Here is a 27,191-nt window from a genome sequence, read left to right as displayed (position 1 = left end):
AAGTTGAGAAAAGTTTAAAACTTACCTTTTGTCATCTTATTCGGCTTTGCTCCCCCAACTTGATTCCCTCATTCTCCATCCTGCTTGAATATAAAAGTCAAATTGATCTTGACTGTCTGTGCAATTTAATAGGAGATCACTAGTCATGTATCAAAAATGGTACAGGTAGTACACACAGATGTCCCACTGCAGATGTCACATTTCATTACAGATGCAAAACGATCTTCAATTTCTGAGTGCGTTTGAGCTGCAGTCTGAAACTGGCAAGCATTTTTCACTCTGCAAAGTTTATGAAAAGAGAACAATTGAACTCTGATCTGAGCCTGTTTTTTACCCAGTAAAGCGTTTGTGGTCTTAAAGGGACTCTGCTCCACCTTGGTAGAATATTGCATTGCCCATTATATGGTATAACACTCCTGCCCTTATAAAACAAGAAATTCTCTAACTTACCATGAAGATTCTAGAATATCAAAGGTCATGCCACCAAAAGAATGGCAAAAATTAAACTAAATTTCTCATGTTTCATTTTGTCCATCGTTGCGTTCTTGTTTTCTCAAATCTATCTCTAGAAATCTGTAATTACTGTTAAGCGCGTGAAGGGAGACCACTTGGCCTCTGGACTATATCTTATCTAATTTTTTAGGTAATCCGTGAACACCTTTCTCTTTCTAGAATTTTGAATAGAGTGTTGGACAGACTTGAATAAAACAAAAACACAGCCCAAGTTACTGTCATGCATACTACCTTGTTACAGAAGCTACACCCAAGGCCAGGGGCCCTGATCCAAGCTCATGAACTTGGTTGTGATAACAGTTCAATTTGTTGGACTCCCCCCATTAACCACTCAGCTCTAAAGCTCATTCTCCTTTCCTTTCTCATCCTTTTAATTGGATCACTAGTAGTGTCTTCAGGAAAGTCATTATTTCCCTTTTCTGGATAATAAATTTATACGCTATTCTGAAATTTTTTAATCGTACTTCAATATTTAAGATTTATGTGACCTATTGCCTCACAATACGGATAAATCTCTCAATCTAATATCTGAGTATTCCTCTTTCACTTTAGTAATTCTTATTTTTCTCTAACTGTCTGCACATTCCTTACCATTCAACCCTTCCACATCAGCTCTAACTCGGACCTTGTCATCCTGCTGTCCATTTTTTCCATTTATCACCTTTCACCTTTGACACCGAACTACCTCCCAGATGCCATGGAAACAATATCACACATCCTCTTTCTCTGCCATTATGGGAAAATCTCCTCCATTGTGCATCCTTGTATATCATCCGAATGGCCACCTGTGCTGTAACCATTCTATGATTCTATATCTGGGATACACCATTTCACACCCTGTTTTGCAATCTCCACTCCTCCTTGGGCATTCTTCCTCTCTTCCTGATCTTCTAAAATAGGCAAATAAAGTAAAGAATTAATTTGGAAAAATAAAAATAATAACCAGCAGTACATTGCCATGTCGTAACTCGCTTAGCTGGAGATGTGAATTAGAAATGAGAAAACTCAGCAAGCATTGCTAGAAAGGACTGAGTGCCTGATCAGTATGTTATGATTTAGTTTTCCTATATTATTTTATATATGCAAGCAGGGATGTCTAATCCTAGGCCTTTGGGCTGATTTGCCCCATTTCCCAATTTCAAATGGCCTGGGGTGCAACTCTTGATTTTTTTTTTTCTGCTCTGAAAAACCTGTCTGCAGAAGTAACTTATCTGCTGGCAGAGAATGAAACAGACAAACACAGCTGCTGGTTCTCTGTGGGGGAACAACAGGCTCACAATTTGCACTTCCAGCAGCATGACTCTGCTTTCTAGTTGGAACCTGCAGTGTTGTGGATTGCTACGGCAGATTCTGCCTTGGGGACATCCATGTTGCTAGGAGTAGAAAGTGACTTTAGAACGTGACCCAGAGAGAGAGCCATCCGCCTCATTCCACATTGGAAGTGCTTCTGCTTCTACTAGCACAGTTGTTCAGAGATAAGTGCTTTCATTCCCAATACCCTTCCAGTGGCGCTCTACTGGTGTGGGGAGGGAGGGCTTCAGTACAGGCTTGGTCAGACCACCTTGAAGTCAGCCGGTGTTTCACCGAGGACTGTTGAGTTTGTATATTTCAGTATTCCTGCCTCTACCAGACCTGTAGAAAGCCAGCAACTTCAGATTCAGACCCTCCCCCAACCTCTGCATATGGCAATGTCTCCAGCATCCATTCCCACCTAGGCCTGGCATGATGGCTACCAATGCTGCTGGCTGCCTACCTGAGGCCCTGTCTGAGTTTTGATGCTGCCAGTTCCAACCCACCTAAAGGATGGAGTCAGAAGTGAAGGAGGAGGGATTGTGTTGGGTATAATGAAGGACGAGAGACACATGGGAGTAGATGAATTTACATGTGAGAGTAGGTTAGCGCATCTCCTGTGGTCATTGGGCTATGTGATGGTGTTGATGTGCCAGCATTGGCATTGGATCAAAAATGGGAGCCAGATATAAGTGAATTTCTCCTAGTTCACACTCAATTAGTGCACTTTTTTCAGACTGGGCTATTTCCTGTAGCACCTTGACCACATTGACCAAGTGGCCTACTGTCACTTTAGTAAGATGCACCATTGGGCTATGGTTAAGAAGAAATCCAGGATTTAACAATGTTCAAGTCCAAAGGGACCACTATGGAGAGATCCAGAAAGTAGTATACTAGGTGTGGCTTGAATGTGAGCTTAGTGATTTTTTAAAATTTCATTAAGCACATTTTTCCAGTGGAGCTTGGTCCCTGGCACAACCAGAATATGTGAAAGAATTGTGCTTTCCCCAACAAAACTCCTCCAGCATTCTGCACAGGTTTCCGAGTCCATTTTTGCAAGAGGAAGAGGGGGTGGATGATATGTCGCACATTTTTCGGCACTGGAAGAGGTTGCAGACTTGGTGTTGCTGTGTTTTGATGGCTCTTCTGGGTTGGAACCACTTGGGGAGCCATGGTGCAGGAGAAATTAGTTTTGCAGGGAACTGTTTGGAGAAATAGCAACCATGGAGAGTGCAGTAATTTTAAAGCTCTACCATATTTGTGCCTCCAAAGCCAGAAGAGTCTCTACAAAGAATATTTTAAAGCAACGACGTGATATTGTGAGTTGTTATTGAAGCTTTGTGATTGACACGGCAGACTATAAACTGACATTTCATTTCAACATCTAGTTCACATCACAAGGCAATGACCAAGTCTAAGGATTTTCTATTCAATATCTTTCATACAGAAAAGTATGACATAAATTTGGCTGTGTCTTAGTGACAAGTGGATGTTTTCATCAGTCCTTTCACTTTGCGGTGATCGTGGTGGATATTAATGGCTTAAAAACCTGTTTTGGGGAATATCTGCACAATGCAAAAGCATTGAGATCATAACTTACTCCTACTATCTAATGATATTAGGTTAACAAAAGGCTATTCAGTCCATCCAGCTTGCCTTGACATTTAAATACCTAGGTTCTCGGCAGGTCATGGTTTTTCTTCCACTGTTCTTTGCATCAAACCTGAATGCTTTGCTTTTATTCCTGGGTGAATCAAAAATCAATCCATTTCAGATTTTTATTTAAATCTTTCAACAATTCAGTACTCACTTCTGTTGGTGGCAGGCTGATCCACAGATTACCAATTGCAAAGTGTGAATAAAAAATGCCCTTTTCAAGTTACGTTGAACTTGTAGTTTCCTCCGCTTTTCAAAGCCTATATAATTTTTTCCAACAGATTTCAGTTGATATAACAGCAGTTCTCTTTTTCAAGTTGTTTCTACAAACTTCTGTTGGTGATTTATTTTTGCCAAGTTTAGTTACATAAGTGCTCCACAGGCAGCTAGTAATCTTTGTAGGCTATCCATTATTTGGCTAAAAGCGACTAGCTAAATACAGTCGAGCGAGGCGAACAATTTCTGGTGTAGCCTCTAAAAATGCTCTTGGAAGATATGTTTCAAAGTGATCAATGATAGAAGTCTTGGTATTGATGTTCCAGAAGATATGTCATCTCAAAGCAGCAAGAAAAATAAATTAAATTGCCCTTTTTACTTCGCTCTGTGAATAAAGTAGCAGAAGATGCCAACAGCTCAGAGGCTGAGAAGCAAAAGCACCAATGAGAGGGGAAACCAGATAAACAGTGCTATTGCTACTGACTTGCAAAGCACTAAGGCCTAGAAATTCGGTATAGCCGCGTTTGGGGCGCTAGTCCTGGCGATGCGCAAAGTTTAGCGCCAGGCGCAATTTAGCGCCACCTAGCGCGATATTGGGTTGCAGCGCCCCTAAAGGTGATTGCGGCGCTAAATCAGGCGCTGCACGCTACTCTTAAGGCGCTAACCCGGCGGCGCAACCCAATTTCGTGGCGGCGGGGCGCAGCAAAGGTGCTGTCAATAATCACTTTCCCTGAGACGCACTGGCGCTGGCCAGCTCTTAAAGGGGCAGGTCAATTGGCATCACCAGACACACTCACTGCCTTGTAGGCCTTCAAAGCGTCAAAGCGGTGGGAGCCTACCTGTGGCGCACCAGCCTAGCAAGACATGGAAAGGGTGAGGCAGAGGGCGGAACACCTCACTGATGGGGCATTGGCTGCTTTGGTTGGCGCAGTGGAATCAAGGCCAAGGAAGATGGTCGGAATGTGATTTATGTTTTGGACAGTCTCCCGGGTGTGAGAGGCAGTTCGGTGTCGGTGTATTAGTTTTGCTTTTTGTTGCCATAGCTTTCTCATGTTTGAAGGAACCACATTTTGTGTAATGAGACACTTTCTTCATTTACAATGGCCATGCCTGCTATTTACATGCATCTTGCCCTTCACAGGCTTGGGGGTATCAGACCGGTTCCATTCCTGTTCTTGGAATGGCAGCAAGCATTCCGTGAGAGGGACCTAGAAGCTACTTCTGATCAGCCTCTGACGCGCAGCCTGAGAAGAGCCGCTCGCGTAGAAGTTCAGGCCAGCAGGCATCTTCTCAGCCACCGACGGAGATGTCCTGCACCTTATCTGGGGCTGCAGATCTGGCTGAAGCAGCTGGCACAGCTCAGTCACCACCTCCTTTCTAAATCGCAGCCTTCTGACACACTGCTCCTCCGGCATGTTCATGTAGGAAAACTGCTGTCGGAAAACCCTGCCAGCGTAAGGTCTGCTGTGGCGACGTCTGTTGGCCATGCCCGCCCCCCTCTCCCAGCGTCTCAGTGCCCTTTCCACATGATTCAGCAGCAGGACGTTCCCCTCCAATGCAGCCCCCATAATAAGTGCCCACAGGAAGGTTCCCCGTTGTCAAGGCTCACCAACAGCAAGGTGATGGTCAGAAGGCTGAAGATCGTCTGCCTGCGCTGGCTCAGTGGTCAAATGGCTCTGTGTGCAGCTCAGCAACTCTTTGTAGCTCTCGAGGAAGTTGTGCTCCAAAAATGGCTGCCGCTTTTAAACCACACCAGTCCCCTTTAAATAACACTCCTCCAGCCTGAGAGCGACTTGGTAAGTTTCCAGGTAAGCTGTCACTATTAGCACCAGGCGCTACGGAGGGGGGCGCCACTGAATTTCCGGTCCGGGGCGCCCAAAAGGCGTTGCACACTCAAATGACGTCATAATCAGCCTGCGCCGATGAGCGGGCACTAAGATTTAGCGCCGGTGCTAAATGCATGCTCAATATGGGGCTAGGCGCCCTGCGCCCGCCCGGAAATTGGCTAGCGCCCCACTTCTCGGCCTCTTTAGGCGTTAATCAGTGGCGCTAACAACCGCATTTCTCCCCCTAAATGTTCTGAATACTTTATAAACAAAATCATTTATCATATTGGTGTCAGGTGAGTTACGGTACTGGGTAACAAAATACAGGGTAATGGCAATTTGTCAAAAAATAATGAATCTCCCACAGCAATCTTCCTCCATGCTGGTGATTGTTTCATAGTTTGACCAAAGCAATCTATGTTCTTTAATTGTTACAATGTGATATGAATAAGATGGGAGTTTCTTTTTTTTAATATTCTTTGTCTTCTCCTGTATTTACATTTTGACTCCTACTTGGAGCAGTACTTCTGGCCAGTCAGATATAAAATATATCCCCTCCTTTTGGAAAGTAAGTTGAACAAATGGTACAGATGGGATTTCAGGCAGAGGAAACACAAATGTGGTCAGGAGGCAAATCTGGTACCATGAATAGGTGAGGAATGAGAGCAGTGGAGTGGTTAGTCAGGAACTCGAGCACCAATTGGGCTTCACCCTATTTGTTATCAAAATAGAAATGTTAAATTTTTATATTAGTAATGGGAAAGTAGAAATAGAAGGATATTTCAGATGAATATGTGGCTAGAGGAATGGTGCAAGGGGGAGGGATTCAAATTCTTGGGACATTGGAACCGGTTCTGGGGGAGGTGGGACCAGTACAAACTGGACGGTTTGCACCTGGGCAGGACCGGGACCGATGTCCAAGGGGGAGTGTTTGCTAGTGCTGTTGGGGAGGGTTTAAACTAAAATGGCAGGGGGTTGGGAACCTGTGCAGGAAAACAGAGGAAAGGGAAGCAAGGATAGAAGCAAAAGACAGGAAGGAGAAAAGCAAAAGTGGAAGGCAGAGAAATCAAGGGTGTAAATCAAACAGGGCCACAGTAAATAATAATTCTAAAAGGACTAAGTGTTTAAAAAAAAAAACAAGCCTGAAGGCTTTGTGTCTTAATGCGAGGAGCATTCGTAATAAGGTGGATGAATTGGCTGCGCCAACAGATGTAAACGGATATGATATAATTGGGATTACGGAAACATGGCTCCAGGGTGACCAAGGCTGGGAATTCAACATCCAGGGGTATTCAATATTCAGGAAGGACAGGGAAAAGGAGGTGGGGTAGCATTGCTGGTTAAAGAGGAGATTAACACAATAGTAAGGAAGGATATTAGCTCTGATGATGTGGAATCTGTATGGGTAGAGCTGAGATATATCAAGGGGCAGCAAACGTTAGTGGGAGTTGTATACAGACCACCAAACAGTAATGCTGAGGTTGGGGATGGCATTAAACAGGAAATTAGAGACGCGTGCAATAAGGGCACAGCAGTTATCATGGGTGACTTTAATCTACATATAGATTGGGCTAACCAAATTACGAACAATACTGTGGAGGAGGAATTCCTAGAGTGTATACAAGATGGTTTCCTGGGCCAATATGTTGAGGCACCAACTAGAGATCAGGCCATCTTAGACTGGGTATTATGTAATGAGAAAGGATTGATTAGCAATCTTGTTGTGTGAGCCCCTTGGGGAGGAGCGATCATAATATGATAGAATTCTTCATTTAAGATGGAGAGTGAAGTAGTTGACTCGGAGACTAGGGTCCTGAATTTAAATAAAGGAAACTGCGATGGTATGAGGCACAAGTTGGCTAGGATGGATTGGGGAATGTTACACAGAAACATAGAAAATAGGAGCAGGAGTAGGCCATTCGGCCCCTCGAGCCTGCTCCGCCATTCAATGCGATCATGGCTGATCATCCAAATTCAGTACCTGGTCCCTGCTTTCTCCCCATACCCCTTGATCCCTTTAGCCTTGAGAAATATATCCAACTCCTTCTTGAATATATTTAATGAATTGGCCTCTACTGCCTTCTGTGGTAGAGAATTCCACAGGTTCACCACTCTCTGGGTGAAGAAATTCCTCCTCATTTCTGTCCTAAATGGCCTACCCCTTATCCTTAGACTGTGACCCCTGGTTCTGGACTCCCTGACCATCGGGAACATTCTTCCTGCATCTAGTCTGTCTAGTCCTGTTAGAATTTTATAAGTTTCAATGAGATCCCCTCTCATTCTTCTAAACTCCAGTGAGTACAAGCCCAATCGACCCAATCTCTCCTCATACGTCATTCCTGCCATCCCAGGTATCAGCCTGATGAATCTTCGCTGAACTCCTTCCATGGCAAGAACATCCTTCCTCAGATAAGGTGACCAAAACTGCACACAATACTCAAGATGTGGCCTCACCAAGGCCTTGTACAACTGCAGCAAGACATCCTTGTTCCTGTACTCGAACCCTCTCGCTACGAAGGCCAACATCCCGTTTGCCGCCTTAACCGCCTGCTGCACCTGCATGCTTACCTTCAGCAACTGGTGCACAAGGACACCCAGGTCTCGTTGCACTTCCCCTTCTCCCAATCTATTGCCATTCAGATAATCTGCCTTCCTGTTTTTGACACCAAAGTGGATAACCTCACATTTATCCACGTTATATTGCATCTGCCATGCTTCTGCCCAATCACCCAACCTGTCCAAATCATACTGGAGTTTCTCGGCATCCTCCTCACAGCACACACGCCCACCCAGCTTTGTGTCGTCTGCAAATTTGGAGGTCTAGATCATTAATATATATTGTGAATAGTTGGGGTCCAAAGACCGATCCCTGCGGTACCCCACTAGTCACTGCCTGCCACTCGGAAAAAGACCCGTTTATTCCAAATCTTTGCTTTCTGTCTACCAACCAGTTCTCTATCCAAGTCAGTACCTTGCCCACAATCCCATGTGCCTTAACTTTACATGCTAATCTCTTATGCGGGACCTTATCGAAAGCCTTCTGAAAGTCCAAATACACCACATTCACTGGTTCTCCCTTATCTATTTTACCAGTTACATCCTCAAAAAATTCCAGTAGATTCGTCAAGCATGATTTACCCGTTGTAAATCCATGTTGACTTTCTCTGATCTTGTCACTGTTTTCCAAGTGCTCTGCTATTACATCTTTTATGATGGACGCTAGCATTTTCCCCACTACCTATTAGAATTATTATTTACTGTGGCCATGTTTGATTTAAACTGTTGATTTCTCTGACTGCCACTTTTGTTTTTCTCCTTCCTATCTTTTTCTTTTATCCTTGTTTCCCTTTCCTCTGTCCCCCTGCTCAGGTTCCCAACCCCCTGCCATTTTAGTTTAAACCCTCTCCCAGAGCACTAGCAAACACTCCCCCTAGGACATCGGTCCCGGCCCTGCCCAGGTGCAAACCATCCGGTTTGAACTGGTCCCACCTCCCCCAGAACCAGTTCCAATGTCCCAGGAATTTGAATCACTCCCCCTCACACCATTCCTCTAGCCACATATTTATCTGAAATATCCTTCTATTTCTACTCTGACTAGCACGTGGCACTGGTAGCAATCCTGAGATTGCTACCTTTGTGGTCCTATTTTTTAATTTACCTCCCAACTCCCTATATTCAGCTTTTAGGACCTCATCCCATTTTTTACCTATATCGTTGGTACCTATATGCACCACGACAACTGGCTGTTCAACCCCCTTCCAAAATGTTCTGCAGCCGCTCTGAGACATCCTTGACCCTTGCACCAGGGAGGCAACACACCATCCTGGAGTCTCGTTTGCAGCCGCAGAAACGCCTATCTATTCCCCTTACAATAGAATCCCTATTACTGTAGCTCTACCCCTCTTTTTCCTCCCGTCCTGTGCAGCAGAACCACCCTGGTGCCAGGAAGTTGGCTGCTGCTGCCTTCCTCTGATAAGCCATTCCCCCCAACAGTACTCAAAGTGGTGTATCTGTTTGAGAGGGGGATGTTCACAGGGGACCCCTGCACTACCTGCCTATGCCTGGTACCCTGTCTGTTGGTCACCCCTTCCCTTTCTGCCTGTCCAACCTTTGCCTGCGATGTGACCAACTGATTAAACGTGCTATTCACGACGTCCTCAGCATTGCGAATGGTCCAGTGTGCATCCAATCGCTGCTCCAGCGCTGCAATGCGGTCTGCCAGTAGCTGCAGCTGGATACACTTCCTGCACACATGGTTGTCAGGGACACAGGAAGTGTCCCTGAGTTCCCACATACTTAAAGGGTTGACGGTGGAGAGGCAATGGCAAACATTTAAAGATTGCATGGATGAACTACAGAATTTGTTCATTCCTGTCTGGCATAACAAAACAAAAATGGTGGTGGCGCAACCGTGGCTAACAAGGGAAATTAGGGATAGCATAAGATCCATGGCGAGGACATATAAATTGGCCAGAAAAAGCAGCAAACCTCAGAATTGGGAGCAGCTTAGGATTCAGCAAAGGAGGACAAAAGGATTAATTAAGTGGAGCAAAATAGAGTATGCGAGTAAGCTTGCAGGGAACATAAAAACTGACTGTAAAAGCTTCTATAGATATGTGAAGAGAAAAAGATTGGTGAAGTCAAGCGTAGGTCCCTTGTAGTCAGAATCAGGGGAATTTATAATGGGGAACAAAAATGGCTCACCAATTAAATACATACTTTGGTTCTGACTTCACAAAGGAGGACACAAATAACCTCCCAGAGATGTCGGGGAACATAGGGTCTAATGAGGGGGAGGAACTGAATGAAATCAGCATTTGTAGGGAAATGGTGTTAGGGAAATTGACAGGATTGAAGGCCAATAAATCTCCAGGGCCTGATAATCTACATCCTAGGGTACTTAAGGAAGTGGCCCGAGAAATAGTAGCTGCATTGCTGGTCATCTTCCAAAATTCTGTAGACTCTGGAATAGTTCCCATGGATTGGAGGGTAGCTAATGTTACCCCACTATTTAAAAAAGGTGGTAGAGAGAAAACGAGACATTTTATAGACCGGTAAGCCTGACATCGGTAGTGGGGAAAATGCTAGAGTCCATTATAAAAGATGTAATAGCAGAGCACTTGGAAAACAGTGACAGGATCGGACAAAGTCAACATGGATTTACAAAAGGTAAATAGTGCTTGACTAATCTACTGGAATTTTTTGAGGATGTAACTGGTAGAATAGGTAAGGGAGAACCAGTGGATTTGGTGTATTTGGACTTTCAGAAGGCTTTCGATAAGGTCCCGCATAAGAGATGAGCATGCAAAGTTAAAGCACACTGGATTGGGGGTAAGGTACTGACTTGGATAGAGAACTAGTTGGCAGACGGGAAGCAAAGAGCTGGAATAAATGGGTCTTTTTCCGAGTGGCAGGCAGTGACTAGTGGGGTACCACAGGGATCGGTGCTAGGACCCCAGCTATTCACAATATATATTAATGATCTAGACGAGGGGACTAGATGTAATATCTCCAAGTTTGCAGACGACACAGCTGGGTGGGCGTGTGTGCTGTGAGGAGGATACAGAGAAACTTCAGTATGATTTGGACAGGTTGGATGATTGGGCAGATGTATGGCAGATGCAGTGTAATGTGGATAAATGCGAGGTTATCCACTTTGGTGGCAAAAACAGGAAGGCAGATTATTATCTGAACGGCAATAGATTGGGAGAAGGGGGAAGTGCAACGAGACCTGGGTGTCCTTGTGCACCAGACACTGAAGGTAAGCATGCAGGTACAGCAGGCGGTTAAGAAGGCAAATGTTATGTTGGCCTTCGTAGCGAGAGGGTTCGAGTACAGGAACAAGGATGTCTTGCTGCAGTTGTACAGGGCCTTGGTGAGACCACACCTTGAGTATTGTGTGCAGTTTTGGTCGCCTTATCTGAGGAAGGATGTTCTTGCCATGTTCACCAGGCTGATACCTGGGATGGCAGGAATGACGTATGAGGAGAGATTGGGTCGATTGGGCTTATATTCGCTGGAGTTTAGAAGAATGAGAGGGGATCTCATTGAAACTTATGAAATTCTAACAGGACTAGACAGACTAGATGCAGGAAGGATGTTCCCGATGGCGGTGGAGTCCAGAACCAGGGGTCACAGTCTAAGGATAAGGGGTAAGCCATTTAGAACAGAGATGAGGAATTTCTTCACCCAGAGAGTGGTGAACCTGTGGAATTCTCTACCAATGAAGGCAGTAGAGGCCAATTCATTAAATATATTCAAGAAGGAGCTGGATATATTTCTTAAGGCTAAAGGGATCAAGGGGTATGGAGAGGAGGCAGGAACAGGGTGCTGAATTTGGATGATCAGCCATGATCTCAATAAATGGCGGAGTAGGCTCGAGGGGCCAAATGGCCTACTCCTGCTTCTATCTTCTGTTTCTATATTGCCCATTGGCAGATGGCATGTAACAACGTAGTAATTAATTATGTTATGTTTATGGAATTTTTTTCATATCACATCACCTGCTTATATGTGATATGTAACAGCAAAATATGAAAGCATATATTTTATGAACAGCATGTATAAGAATGTAGAATTAGATGTGTTGCTTACAAACGCTAACAAATATGCAACTATACTCCCATGACTTCAATACTGAACAATCTTCAGTGTTGCTTATACTGTAGTTAGAAAAATGTGGCAATTTGGCACAAGTCAATTTTTATATTATTTGTTCACCTCTTGCCAAGCTCTTCCATAGATTCTTGCCAGTGAAATCAGCAATTAAATCAGTACACAGCGGCAAAGAGAGCAAAATGTGTTACACTCTGCAATAGATAATTGCTTCAAGCGCTGCTGGTTTTAATTAGCAGCTGGCAGAGAAATAGATGGTTGCGGCTAAATTGAACTGGGCTATAATGACAAAAAAGTTGGTACTGCATTGTGAATACCAATACTTGCCACTGGCCTATGGGAAAGAAATATTAGTTTATTCGCAAAAAATAGGGTTAGAAGAAATAACAAGGCGTAGTAGATAAATCAGGACTAAGGAAAATGCAGAAAATAGCAAAGTCATGGAGAATGAAGTAGTTTTGAAATTCACTGATAGAATGAAATTAGCTGTAGGATACTAATATTTAAACACTTAATGGCGTAAAAAGTTTTTCAGATGCAAAACTGACAGCAACACTTCCAGCGCTGCCCATGCATGGTACATATTCCAACTAGTCTTAATTAATTTAACAAACCGGTCCTGAAATGGGCACAGGACCCTTGTCAATGTTGATATGAGCCCTGCACTCACTTCAGTCCACCTATTTTTTTTTTTTTTTTTTTTTTTAAAAGGCCCTGATAAATTTATCAGAGGCCCGGACGTGCGTGCAGATAAGGTGCGGGCTATCACACTGCAACATTCGTCATTGTCACGTCCGTTTTACGATCATTAAACAGGCGCAATGATGTTGAATTTCTCCCCCAATGTGATCATGGGTTAGTGCTACCATTAAAATTGTGGACGAAGAAGAACAGATCAGAATTGGTGCACGGCAGACAGGAAATTAGCGGGCAAGTCACCCGGGGTATTTTACCTGCCCACCAGTCAATTTCTGCTAAGTGGGTAGGGTTAAAATCCTCCCCTATGTTTAAATTGTTTTGGTTTGTGTCCCACAGGTATGTTAAGGAATATCCATCCATTCGTGTTTCTTAATGAATAAAGAACTTGTGTTTTTATAGCACCTTTCACAACCTCAGGATGTTCCAAAGCATTAGTGGAATAAGTCACTAGGACCGGATGGGATGCATCCATGCTAGGATGCTGATTAAAGTAAAGGTGGAACTTGTGGGGGTACTGGCCATAATCTTCCAATCCTCCTTGGATACGGGGCTGGTGCCAGAGGACTGGAGAATTGCAAATGCTACACCCTTGTTCAAAAAAGGGTGCAAGGATAAACCCAGCAACTACAGGCCAGTCAGTCAGTTTAACCTTGGTAGTGGGGAAGCTTTTAGAGATGATAATCCGGGACAAAATTAACAATCACTTGGACAAGTGTGGATTAATTAAGGAAAGCCAGCATGGATTTGTTAAAGGCAAATCATATTTAACTAACTTGATTGAGTTTTTGATGAGGTTAGAGGGTTGATGATGGCAATGGGGTTGATGTGCTGTACATGGACTTCCAAAAGGCATTTGATAAAGTGCCACATATTAGGCTTGCCGGCAAATTTGAAGCCCCTGGAATAAAAAGGACAGTGGCAGCATGGATACGAAATTGGCTAAGTGACAGGAAACAGAGAGTAGTGGTGAATGGTTGATTTTTGGACTGGAGGAAGGTATACAGTGGTGTTCCCCAGGGGTCGGTACTAGGACCACTGCTTTTGTTGATGTATATTAATGATTAGACTTGGGTGTACAGGGCATAATTTCAAAATTTGCAGATGAGACAAAACTTGGAAGTATAGTGAACAGTGAGGAGGATGGTGATAGACAGGCTGGTGGAATGGGCGGACACGTGGCAGATGAAGTTTAACGCAGAAAAGTGCGATGAGATACACTTTGGTAGGAAGAATGAGGAGAGGCAATATAATCTAAAGGGTACAATTCTAAAGGGAGTGCATGAACAGAGGGACCTGAAGATATATGTGCACACATCATTGAAGGTGGCTGGGCAGGTTGAGAAAGTGGTTAAAAAAGTATACGGGATCCTGGGCTTCATAAATTGAGGCATAGAATACAAAAGCAAGGAAGTTATGATGAACCTTTTATAAAACACTGGTTCGGCCTCAACTGGAGTATTGCGTCCAAAACTGTTCCCATTGGCGGAAGGGTCGAGAACCAGAGGACACAGATTTAAGGTGATTGGCAAAAGCACCAAAGGCGACATGAGGAAAGACTTTTTTACACAGCGAGTAGTTAGGATCTGGAATGCACTGCCTGAAAGGGTGGTGGAGGCAGACTCAATCGTGGCTTTCAAAAGGGAATTGTATAAGTACCTGAAGGAAAAAATATTTGCAGGGCTACCTCGACAGGGTGGGGAAGTGGGACTAGCTGAAGTGCTTTTGCAGAGAGCCGGGATGGGCTGAATGGCCTCCTTCTGTGCTGTAACTATCCCATGAATTACATTTATAGTTGCTGATGTTATGAAGGCAAATGCACAGCAAATTCACACATACAGCAATAAGGTATATGACCAGACAATCTGTTTTGTTGGTGTTCCTTGAAGGATAAATGTTGGCCAAGACATTGGGAGAACTCCTCTCTCCAAATAGTGCTACGGGATCTTTTACATCCACTTAAGCAGGTAAATGACACTTCAAGTTAACATCAAGTCCAAAAGCTGGCACCTCCGACAGTGCAGCACTCCTTCAGTACTGCACTGAAGTATCAGCCAATACAATGCACTCAAATCTTGGAATGGGGCTTGAACCCATGGCCTTCAGACTGGGAGGCTCAAACCTATGCCAAGTCTCGTGAAAGTTGTCCATTGAGTTCCATCGTAGATCATTCTTTCCTCTGCCACATCAGCCACCAAAATGGAAAAATGGAGGACTACTGCTGAGTCAGCTCAGTGTTTTAAGATTGTGTAAATATATATTTAAAAAATTTCGACTCCAGAAAGCTGTTTCTCAAATATTACCCAGTAAATGATGGGTTTTTACAGCTGCGAGACATTTCCAAAAATTGAAGCCATGCACTATCAAATTTTGGAGCTGTACTTCGAGTTGGGGTTGGTCGGAGTGCAGTATCGCTGTAATCCTTGGTAACATTTTGCATAGTAAATGTTGTAAGACCTTTTCTTGATTTATTGTTTTAAAATTCAATTAAGACTTTTTTTTAAGGATATTCTACCTACCTTGTTTGCCATTGGCCTGTTTTAGGTAACAAATGTGAAAATAAGTAAAATAGGAATTTCCATGTGATCAAATTTCAACTTTGTAAATGGATGTTGGAGTGATTTGTCATTGCATCATTTATGTCATCAAACCCATTTTTATGTGTAAATTCCACAATGATCAGCAAATACTGAAAATTCTGCAAGTGATTTGAAAATAGCATCTACGCTATGAAAAACATACATGTTCTTTTGAGTTTAACTTCTGGCAGGAAGCTGGTGGGAGTGAACGGCAATCTTACCAAAGGGTTTGAGCCAGGGGCCTGGCAGATTTTAACTGGTGGGCCTCATTCGAATGCTGTCGGTCAGTTGCTTGCACATTTCGGGTAGATAGCGGCAGTTGGCTGACGGGGGTGGCAAATAAAGTTCAGACCGGCCGAAGTCCACCCACTGGCACCAGTAACGATATAAGTCCAGATTTGGAGGAGGGGGGGGGGTGAGGCCATGTGTCCGCCCATTACACCAGCATGTCTATGTCGTCTTGAAGTCCATCACCATCCTCCTCACTGTTGAAGCGAGGGCCTTGTGGCAGGGGGGGCAGTGGGGAGATTGAGAGAGGAGAACCTGGTGCCCAGAGCAGCAGAAGCCCAGACTTGAGGGGCCCAGAGGAGCACCCCTGCTCCTCCTGACACCGCTTAGGAAATCATTTTAACTTGCCTCAGAGGGCCTCGCTGGCTTCACCCGACGGGCCGGCCATAGTGGGTGTCCCGCTCACGAGCGGATTCAAATTAAATTTTGGGTCCCATGTACGCACAGGACCCCAATTTGCATTTATTAATGAGGCTCCCGTCGGAGATCAGCACCAAACACTGCCACATTAAAATGGAGAAAAAGGAGTGGGAAATGGAGCCACCATTTTACTTGCTCCCTGCTCCTTGCTCATCGATCAGGGAGAGTTAAAATTTCTCCTGCAGTGTTCAACTAAAGTATTACTGATCATTCAGTTGCACAAAATGTCAAGTGCTTATTGGAAATGGATCAGTGTGTGGTTCCCTGTACTATGATGATTTTTCAGACTTAATAAGAGAGGAAAAAAAACACATTATACCTTTCTTTTCTTTCCAGGTAAATTCCGTCACAGAGCATCAATTCTTCACAAACTGGCCAAAAACAAATGTCAAGTAGAAGATGGTGAGAAACCCAATAGGACTACTAATCACACAGGTAACTATCTTTTTCGTGAAAAAAATTAAGTAATGCACCACAACGAATACCCACAAGTCCATATTCTGTTTTGTAGTGCATGTGCACCCACACAAAATTATTCTCACACACCTTTTAGTTTTCAATACAAGAACTTCTGCAATTCTGTTCAAGTGTGTATGACAAAAGCAAAAGGCCTTTATAATGATGTCGTTTTCCCTCATTCTACTTAAGCTGCTCTACCAAAGCAGAACGTGAAGATGTGTTAACAGTTACTTTACAAACTGTTTATTGATCCACGTTTAAAATCACAGTTTGATTCTGTACTTGAACAAGCAAATGCCCATCAAAAGTACTTTAATCAGGCCCAAAAAAAGTGTGGTTTTTGCTGACTTGTAGATTGGATTTAAAGCCAGAATTATATATTATACAGAATTGTATTCTGACTTAGGAACAGGAAAGGACCACTTCACCCATCAAACCTGCTCGACCATTTTGTTAGCCATGGCAGCCCTCTGTTTTTAACCTAAATTATCTGTCATTTCTCCATAACCTGCATCCCTGCACTTCATTAGAGTTCAAGGCCTACCACAGTAAACTCTGCCCCAAACTCAGTGAGACTCCCCGCTGGTGGCTGAGGAGCCGAGAGATAAGTCTTGGCCAGAACAACAGGGGAACTGCCCTGCTGTTCTATGAATAGTACTGAGAGTTCTTTTACGTCCACCTGAAAGGGTAGATGGGAACTGGCTTAACATCTAATCCGAAAGATGGCATCTCCGACAGTGCAACACACCATCATTCATCAGAGCTACTCCTTTGTCAAAAGGACCTCTGTCACTAAGGGATCTGTTGAAGATACCCCTGCAGTTGCCACATGCATACACCCAATATTCAAATGACTGCGGCCAGAAAATCAATAGGGGAAATAACTGTCCCGCTACCTTCCCCAGAAATGTTTCCAATGATAGAAATCTAGGCCACTATTTTGCTTTGTGAAATAGCTACAATATTGCAAGTCAGTGTAATTACAAGTCTGTAGTGGAATATATTCCATGTTCAATGAAAACTGCACTGTCACACAGTCAGACAAACAAAAGAGGTAGCTCAACACACAGAGAAGGAGAGCAGTGACATCATCACCTTATTAGATTTCCAACTAGCAGGCCAAGTTTAAATCTGAGTCTCAACCAGCATTCGTAGAATCATACAGCACAGAATGAGGCCATTTGGCCCATCGAGTCTGTGCCAGCTCTTTTGAAAGAGCTATCCAATTAGTCCCATTCTCATTTGGTGTTTGACTGTAAAAGAAAATTACCCGAGTAGTCTGGCCAAAGACAGATACAAGTGTGCACCGCTGAATTGTGTCTAATGGCAGGTTGACCACAGAGTGATATTACACTTTCCTATTGACTAAACTGCCATATCCTTTCCCATTATAGAGAGGACATTGGGTGCAACTTGCAGGGAAAGCAAGAAGAGGCTAAAAACAAAATAAAAGTTTTAAATAATCATGGCACAGGGAGAGAAATTTATATAAGCTCTAGCCTTTGAAGTTGTTGGTTGTAAAACTCATCCAGATTAGTCTGTTTAATGCACTTTTCACACTAGCTCTTTTAACCACATCAGCATATAGCTTTATGGTTGTTGTCAAGAATTACTTGTTTGCTTCTAATATCACAGTGACTTAACAGCAACCATTGCTGGATTATACGCAGAACGCACTATCTCGTGTTTTTTCTCAGTTTGACATTGTAAGGTATATGAATTGGCAAATAAAATTGAATTGATGTAATTGACTAAAGCAGCCCAGGTTAATTACATCACCTCTCTTTAATACTGCTCTCTCGCGTAGTTAGGCTCATTAAATTTTACAACTCCGATTTACCCAAAAAAACACACTGTTAAATTTATTTATAATTCTTTATAGCTGATGACAAGCTTGGGTCTAGACATTATGCTGTGGGACAATAGCATATACTGAACATGTTCATCGGGAAATCCTTTCTCTAGCATTGTAGGAATTCATTAAGTATTTGTACTCTACAAGGGAGATTTTAAGTATTGGGCGGCTGGTCGGCCAAGCATGTGGGCCGGCTGCCCGATCCCTCCGGCAGGAGGCCTGGTCTATTTTGAGGGCCAGACCACATTAACATGCCACTGCCAAGCTGCATTCCCAAACAGGCACCCTGCTGCAGCTCTGCGGCTCTGGGCCAGTGCAATGTTGGGTAGCAGAAAGATAAGTCCATGGGCAGTGCTGTTTGCGGGGTTGGGGTGGGTGGGGGTCTGGGGTGAAGCCAGGGGTGTCACTGGCCCACATTATTTTGGGCCATAACAGAATTCTAAACTTACCTTTTTTGCGCCTATTCCTCTTGAAATACCAGGTTTTACGGAGTACAAAATTGCACCAGGGCCCTCCATACATCATAGGACACCAGTTTGCATAGGTTGATGACGCACCTGCCTGATTCAGGTGGGTGCCTGGGCCGCCCAGCCGATGTCCTGAGTTAAAATGGCTACGGCGCTGCACCAGGCCAGTAAGTCGGCCACCTCGATTTTAACTCCGCTACTATTTTGGCCGGGCAAAGGGGGTTAAAATCTCCCTTTATAATCTGACAGTATAATTTCAAAAGACCATTTTTTTTATTTTTCATCTCTGGAAAATAAGATTTTGTTTTCATTGGAATCAGTTTTATATTTGAATCAATTTAGTGTATACTTTTAAGAGGTACCCCTCTCTCCTCCACCCCCCCCCCCCCCCCCCCCGCCCCAGCTCCTTCCAATTTTTTTGTAGCGGTCTTCCTGGGCCGGACTTTGCTGGAAAAATAACGGTGTGTTAACAACGCACACCATTATTAATATACAAATCGGCCAGCAAGTTCAGGGGATTAAGAGATACGCTGAGAGTTGTGAATCTCTAGAATTTACTGGTCGACTTACGCCACTCCTCCGTTTGCTTTGCACAAACAGCATCTCTCCCTTAGCCTCCCCGTTATTTTGACAAACTTGCTAGATTTGCACATAAACTGCCCATTAAACTTGCCATAGATAGTTAAGTCTGGTAATTAATAGCGTAAGTACCTTTTTAATGATGTGATAATTATTAATGCAATGCCAATCAACTTTTCTGGCCCAGAAAGTGAACAATTAAAAGTGTGGAATCTTATTCCATCCGGTAAATTATTGTTAGAGATTTTTTAAATGTCAAATTTTAAATTATTACATTTTTTTCTTTTTCTGTCTCTCTTTTCTCTCTCAATCCAATCTTTCCCTCTTTATTTCTCGTTCTGTATCTGACTTGACTAATTCACACTCCTTCTCCGTCTTTCCTGTTTCTTTCTCAATCCTTAAATCTCCTTGTTTAAGGAGATGCACTGTTGGTCACGTCATTCACTAAAGTCCCAGATGCCCGATTGGCCTCGCTGCACCGTTATCAGCTTTCACTTCTAAGAATGCAAAAATATTTTGAGCTGAATGATGCAGGGAAAAGTCCAACTAACAGCGTATGCCCTGAGATGCCCCGCTCTAGCAAGACCCAACCCTTATCTCTGGGTCCACCCGAGTTACATCTCTGCTCTAGAGTGAACAGGCAGGCAGGTATTCTGCTCCCAGACCTTTGCCAGTGCCAATTCAGGGATGAGGCACAGCACAGATGGGACACCCCTTGCTAACGCTGCCTTCCTCCCCACTCCCCTGATCTCACCTTCATCTTCACACTAGAAAGTGGTCAATGGAGCCTGAAATACTCCTAAACAATGTTCAAGTATTTCTGTTCCACTAGCAAAATCCATTCTGGAATTTTCTGACCCACTATTAATCACTGCCCAGGGAAGAGGGATGGGATGGAATTCATGAATCTCTGATACGTCCCTATCAGTGTCAGCCATGGCTCAATGGATAGCACGCTCTCCTCTGAGTCAGAAGGTTGTGGGTTCAAAGTCCCACTCCAGAGACTTGAGCACAAAAATCTAGGCTAACACTCTAGTGCAGTTCTGAGGGAGTGCTGCACTGCTGGACGTGCCGTCTTTCGGATGAGATGTTAAACCGAGGCCTGGTCTGTTCTCTTAGGAACGGTAGCGTCGTGACAATGTCACTGGGCTAGTAATCCAGAGGCCTGGACTAATGATCCAGAGACGTGAGTTCAAATCCCACCATGGCAGCTGGGGAATTTAAATTCAGTTAATGAAATAAATCTGGAATAATTACTAGTATCAGTAATGGTAACCATGAAACTATCGGATTGTCGTTAATAAGAAGAAAAAAAAATCTGGTTCACTAATGTCCTTTAGGGAAGGAAATCTGCTGTCCTTACCTAGTTTGGCCTATATGTGACTCCAGACCCACAGCAATGTGGCTGTATAGTGCTTTGGGACGTCTGGTGGTCGTGAAAGTCTTTTTTATCTAGTGTAGGTCAGATCAGGAAATGAGTGGAGTTGCAAATCAAATCTAGATGCTCCAAAACTCAGTACTAACATACTACCCCCCAAGAAGTAACTTTTTTAATACATTGAAATCTCCTAAGTAACATTATTGTCAGAAATTTGCAAATGTGTCACCTGAATGCTGATGCCAGTAATTTAAGGATCACACTCCAATCATGCCAGAGGAGGGAAATAGGCATTAGCACGATCACTACAGATATAAATTGGACCTGTAGCAGCAAAAGCTAAGTGTTGCTTATCACCATAGTTTGTACCTTCTGTTCATTATGGGTAGGTCTCGGCAGTACACAACACACCACAATTCTAAAGTACCATAAAACTATGCCATGTAGATACTGTGCAATGTAATTGTCCACTGAATTGTACTTGACTATAGTCACTACCAAATAATTAGTGGATTAATGGAATTAAATGAATTTGCATTTCATTCAGCATCAAAGTAAGAACATTTTAAGTGAATTGAATAATGTAAATGGGAGGATGATTAGTGAGACATTAAAGCAATCTGATGCCCGTTTTCTAAGTTTACAATGGGTGAATACTTAATAAATATGAATCACATTTATTCCATTTTCCAGCAGTGTTTATCATTTTGGGTAAATATAGCGACAATTACTCAATTGCCCAAAAAGAAAGCAGGCATTAATCACATTTTATGTCGAAGATAATATCATGGCTTCTTCCAAATGAATTCCCCTTTTTAAAAAAAATAAAAAAAAAAATCCTTTTTTTTACAGCTATGTAGTCTATTTGGGAAAATTTAACCTTAATCTTTGAAATGATTTAAACAAGTAAAGGAGGAGGACTGTTGACTGTTCCCATTCATAGCACATTAAAACTAACTGAGAATGTTCAGCATGTTCCCAAATTGCTGCTTCAGCTCAGTGTGTTACTTCAGTTTCTTTTTTATTATTTTCTTTCAGAAGGGAAATATATACTTGAAAAGGAAATATTTGCAGGGCTGTGGGGAAAGAGCGGGGTGGGGGTGTTCTAACTGGATAGCTCTTCCAAAAAACCAGCATAGGCACGACGGCGTCCTTCTGTGCTGTAAGAATCTATGATTCTATTCTATGATTTAAACGAGGTAAAAGTCACAGCTATATTTTATAACCATTACATTAAAAGCAAGCTAGTCAGCAGTGGGTTCTTCTAATGGAAATAAATCACTTCTTTAATCATAGAAATCTACAAATATATTCAGACACTAAAAATTTATTTAGCATTTAAATTTCAATGTATACTATGGCCAGGTGGTGCAACCTGTTGTTTTGTGGTACCCATCCTAGGGTGATGGGGCACCGGTTTGCCAGCTTGGCTGGGCCTTGTGTGTGGGTGTGCTAACTAGATGTCAGGCAAGTTACCCTTGAGGACAAAAGGAAGTCAGCGTACGAGTCCCAACACATATTCTAATCCATCAAATAGAAAACACTTGCATATCAGCTATCGGCTCCTTCTCAACTTTCCCTCTCTTCCTGCTTGGCATTAGCTATTTTCCTTGTTAAACACCGAGTTATTTGTGAGGAGCATTATACAAATCCAGGTGTTGATGTCCTAGGATCCAGCCATCTGCTTGCTCTATTGACCAGGGAATATTGTGCAGTGTGAAAAGATCTGAAGGTCATTTTGCTGAGTGAGTTGGGGGGAGGAGAGGAAAAGTGTAAGAAAAAGGTTTTAAAAAATTAATACATTGAATTTTGTTTTTTTTCTTTGAATTTTTATGATTAATTTACAATAATTTTAAATTAAATTCCATCCATTAAATTTCAGTTTAATGTCACTGGTCTAATTCATTTATAGAGGGCAGGATTGGAGAGGGGAGTTTTGAAGCAGCTGTGAAATTTGCCAGTATTAACCTACAGTATCCCCAGTACAAAGAACATATAGGATCACTGTGCAAATATGAAAGAGGGATGGACTTCCCAATGGATATATTTCTCTGGGCTGATTTGATGCCATTTATGTCCCTGAAAAATGGGTGGTTGGCAGATGAAAATCGGGAGGAGGGGGGGCACCTCGGTCGGCCATTGACGGACCCGTAAATGAGCATGCAAGATGCCCACCTGCTTTGGGTAGGAGGCTGCTTAATTATACAAACCTGTTGGAGTTGATTCCTGGCCAGCTCTCCATCTACCATTAAACAGTATGAAAGTTGGATTATGTGAAATTAAAAGCACTTGATCGATTTAACCAGGTTTTTTAATATTACAAATGATTTATGGTATTAGAAAGTTGTAAGGATTTTATTTCATAGTTTGCATTAATGCATTCTTGATCAGAAAACAAAATATTTTTTGAGGAATTAAATCTATTCATTTTTTTAAAAAGCTTCGAGGTTTTGCAGTTTGCTTCCCATGGTTGGAGCTTGTCGATACCATTTTCTAATTTGTTATACGTTCCTTACTTTATCCAAGCAGATAAAGTAGAGCTGCCAAATACAGCCAATGTTGAAGTTGAAGTGACACCTCCAAAGGATCCTCCCACAACAGTGCAGAACGGAAGCCTGCCCAATGGAGCAGAGGTTGCAGTGGGTCAGGTATGTGTTGTGTGCAGAAACATTTGGGGTTGCTGGAAAGGCGGAAATTGTGCGAGTCCATCCATCAGCATAAAGCTAGGTTGAGATTTGAACAAATTTAATTTCAGACAGCTTGATCCCAGATTTATGTTTGATTTCCTATCTTTGAAAAAGTTATTGCTTAGCAATGACAATTTAAGAAATTTAAAAAAAAAAACTTGCCAGTAATTAGCAAGCAAAAGCGTGTTTGGAAATAATTTTACAACAGCAACATTGAGACATAATGTATGACTAGAACTGACCAATGTATGACGAGAACTGACCAATGGGAGGGTTAAGGGTTAACCTTAGTTGCAATGCACAAAAACGCCAATTTGATCTTATACATCTATTTGTTTTTGGTACAAGTATGCTGCAGTTGTTCTCTGGTGATTTAAAATACATTTCCCAGGATGATATCTCTTGGTGATGCCCAGTAGATTATATTTTATAATAATAGAAAATAACCATCTATCAAGTCCAACATTATACTTTCCTGGTAATGTCAAACTCTGCTGATATGAAATAACCATCACATTGGATAGACTACATACTATTATCGGGATAAATATCCTCTGGAATTAGAAAACCAGGTATTTAGTCCATACTTTACAGGTGTGGCAAAGTCTATATTGGAGAGACCCCCTACCCCAATCCCACAGGTGCAACTTCCTGAATATCGAAATGATTTGAAAAATAAGGCTCTTGCAGCCCACCCAATTGAGGACAGTCATAAACCACACTTCAGTGGAACAGACTGATTGAATTGCAGCAGAGACTGTTGAAATCCGGTATAAAGACAACTTAATTATTAACTCCAAAGGTGGCCTTATCATTTGTGACATCTTGCTGCTTGTCATTGGGGTTGCCTAGACAACTGATTAAGAGTTTTGTTAAATTGCAATCTATTACAGCCTTATCGTTAACTGTTATTTAACAGATTACCTCAGTTTTTGACACTTCAGAAGATGCCATTTGGAAAAGCGATGAAGCATCAAATCTTTACCTGGTTTTAAATATATTCCCTTTTTATTTCCCTTTTTCAAAATGATTCTATTACCAGCAACTCTCTTGATGTCCCTTGAATAGTAAATCCAGTTAAATGCAGTCACTTGTTATGTAGGCAGATGTGGCAGGCAACTTTCATATAGCAAGATCTCAAAAACAGCAAATGGAAGGAATGACCAGTTAATCTGTTCTTCATGGTGCTGCTTGAGGGAGAAATGTTGTCCAGTGCCTTGGGAGAACTCCCTACTCTTCTTTGAATAGTGTTGTGGGATTGTTTACATTCAAATAACAAGTAAACTGGGTCTCACCTTAATGCCTCGTACAAAGAACTAGATGCCAGTCAATATTATAGTATTTGCACATGCTTTACATAGTTATGTATTACATATCCTAGAGTAGCCCCAAAATATATTTATATTTATATTTTATAATTCAGGTAAGAAATTTCTTTTTAAATTCATTCTTGGGATATGGGCGTCTCTAGCAATGCCAGCATTTACCATCCATTCTTAGCTGCCCTTTAGAAGGTGGTGATGAGCTGTCGCCTATTTAAGAATGGCAAGAGAGGGAAACCAGGGAATTATAGACCAGGTAGCCTAACATCTGTTGTCAGGAAATTACGAAAGTCTATAATTAACGATAGGGTGACTGAACACCTCGAACATTTACAGCTGATCAAAGAGAGCCAGCATGGATTTGTAAAGGGTAGGTCATGCCTGACAAACCTGATTGAATTTTTTGAGGAGGTGCCTAAAGTAGTGGACAGGGGAATGTCTATGGGTGTTATTTATATGAACTTCCAAAAGAGATTTAATAAAGTCCTTCATAAGAGACTGTTAACTAATGTAGAAGCCCATGGACTAGAAGACCTGGTTAGGAAATTGGCTGCGCAGCAGGAGACAGAGTAGGGATAATGGGTAGGTACTCAAATTGGTAGGATGTGACCAGTGGTGTCCTGCAGGGATCTGTGTTGGGCATTGTAGGCAGTGCAGCTGAAAGCATAACATTACAAAGGGATATCGATAAATTAAATGAATGGGCAAAACTGTGGCAAATCGATTTCAATGTAAGGGATGAGATCAGTGCAGTAATGAGAAATGATATTGGACTAGAAGATCAAGATGTAAAATCAGTTTGGGTGGAGATAAGAAATAAGGGTAAGAAGTCACTGGTGAGAGTGGTCTACAGGCCCCCAAACAGCCACACTGTAGGACAGAGTATAAATCAAGAAATAATAGAGGCTTGTAAGAAAGGTACAGCTATAATCATGGGAGATTTTAATCTTCATATTGATTGGACAAAGCAAATTGGCAAAGATAGACTTGAGGAACAGTTCTTAAAGTGTATACGGGATGGTTTCTTAGAACAATACGTTGTGAAACCAACCAGGGAGAAGACTATTTTAGATCTGGTAATGTGTAACGAGGCTGGATTAATTAATGATCTCTAAGGATCCTCTTGGGAAGAGCGATCATAGCATGGTAGAATTTCAAATTCAGTTTGAGGGTGAGAAGCTAGGTCTCAAACTAGTGTCCTGAACTTAAATAAAGGTAATTACAAAGATATGAAGGCAAACTTGTTTAAAGTGGACTGGGAAAATATATTGCAGGGTAAGACTGTAGAAAAGCAGTGGCAAACATTTAAGGAGATATTTCATAACTCTCAGCAAAGATATATTCCAGTGAGAAAGAAAGACTCTTAAGAGAAGGATGAACCATCCGTGGCTAACTAAGGAAGTAAAGGATGGTATCAAATTGAAACCAAAAGCATCCAATGTTGCGAAGAATAGTGGAAGGCCAGAGGATTGGGAAATGTTTAAAAACCAGCAAAGAGCGACTAAAACAAATGATAGAGAGAGAAGATAGCTTATGAGAGTAAGCTAGCAAGAAATATAAAACAGACAGCAAGAGCTTCTACAGGTATATAAAAAGGAAGAGTAGCTAAAGTAAACATTGGTCCCCTAGAGGATGATTCTGGGGAATTAATAATGGGAAACGGGAAAATGGTGGAGACTGAACACACTGCAGTCATCAGCGAACAGCCACACTTCTGGCCTTATGATGGGAGGGAAGCTCATTCATGAAGCTGCTGAAGATAGTTGAGCCTAGCAGGTTGCCTGAGGAACTCCTGCAGCAATGCCCTGGGGCTGAGATGATTGGCCTCCAGCAATCACAACCATCTTCCTTTGTGCTAGGTATGACTCTAACCAGCGGAGAGTTTTTCCCCTGATTCCCATTGACTTCTCCTGATGCCACACTCTGTTGAATACTGCCTTGATATCAAGGGCAGTTACTCACCTCATCTCCTGGAATTCAACTCGAGTGCTTCAGCTATGAGGAGAGACTGGACAGGCTGGGGTTGTTTTCCTTAGAGCAGAGAAGGCTGAGGGGGGACCTGATTGAGGTGTACAAAATTATGAGGGGCATAGATAGGGTAGATAGAAAGGAACTTTTCCCCTTAGTAGAGGGGTCAATAACCAGGGGCCATAGTTTCAAGGTAAGGGGCAGGTGGTTTAGAGGGGATTTGATGAAAAATGTTTTCACCCAGAGGGTGGTTGGAATCTGGAACTCACTGCCTGAAAGGGTGGTAGAGGCAGGAACCCACAACATTCAAGAAGCATTTAGATGAGCACTTGAAACGCCATAGCATACAAGGCTACGGACCAAGTGCTGGAAAATGG

The 27,191-nt window shown here is 42.6% G+C and overlaps 1 protein-coding gene across 6 annotated transcripts in view; it reads left to right on the top strand.

Annotated features, from left to right (window-relative positions):
* Positions 1-27,191, top strand: part of LOC147124215 (sodium/potassium/calcium exchanger 2-like) — a 295,035-nt gene that overhangs the window by 213,837 nt on the left and 54,007 nt on the right. For 5 of the 6 annotated variants that reach the window (XM_085983958.1, XM_085983947.1, XM_085983954.1 and 2 more), the window contains 2 exons: positions 16,436-16,534; positions 23,364-23,485. In XM_085983958.1, coding sequence (XP_085840084.1) covers positions 16,436-16,534; positions 23,364-23,485 — 221 coding nt within the window. The remainder of the gene's footprint in view (positions 1-16,435; positions 16,535-23,363; positions 23,486-27,191) is intronic. The other variant, XM_085983952.1, reaches the window with a different exon arrangement.

This window comes from Somniosus microcephalus, chromosome 1 (assembly GCF_052327205.1).
Source record: "Somniosus microcephalus isolate GS21.2 chromosome 1, FLI_Smic_1.0, whole genome shotgun sequence".
Taxonomy (NCBI): Eukaryota; Metazoa; Chordata; class Chondrichthyes; order Squaliformes; family Somniosidae; genus Somniosus; species Somniosus microcephalus.
This window is presented reverse-complemented; position numbering and strand designations above follow the sequence as displayed.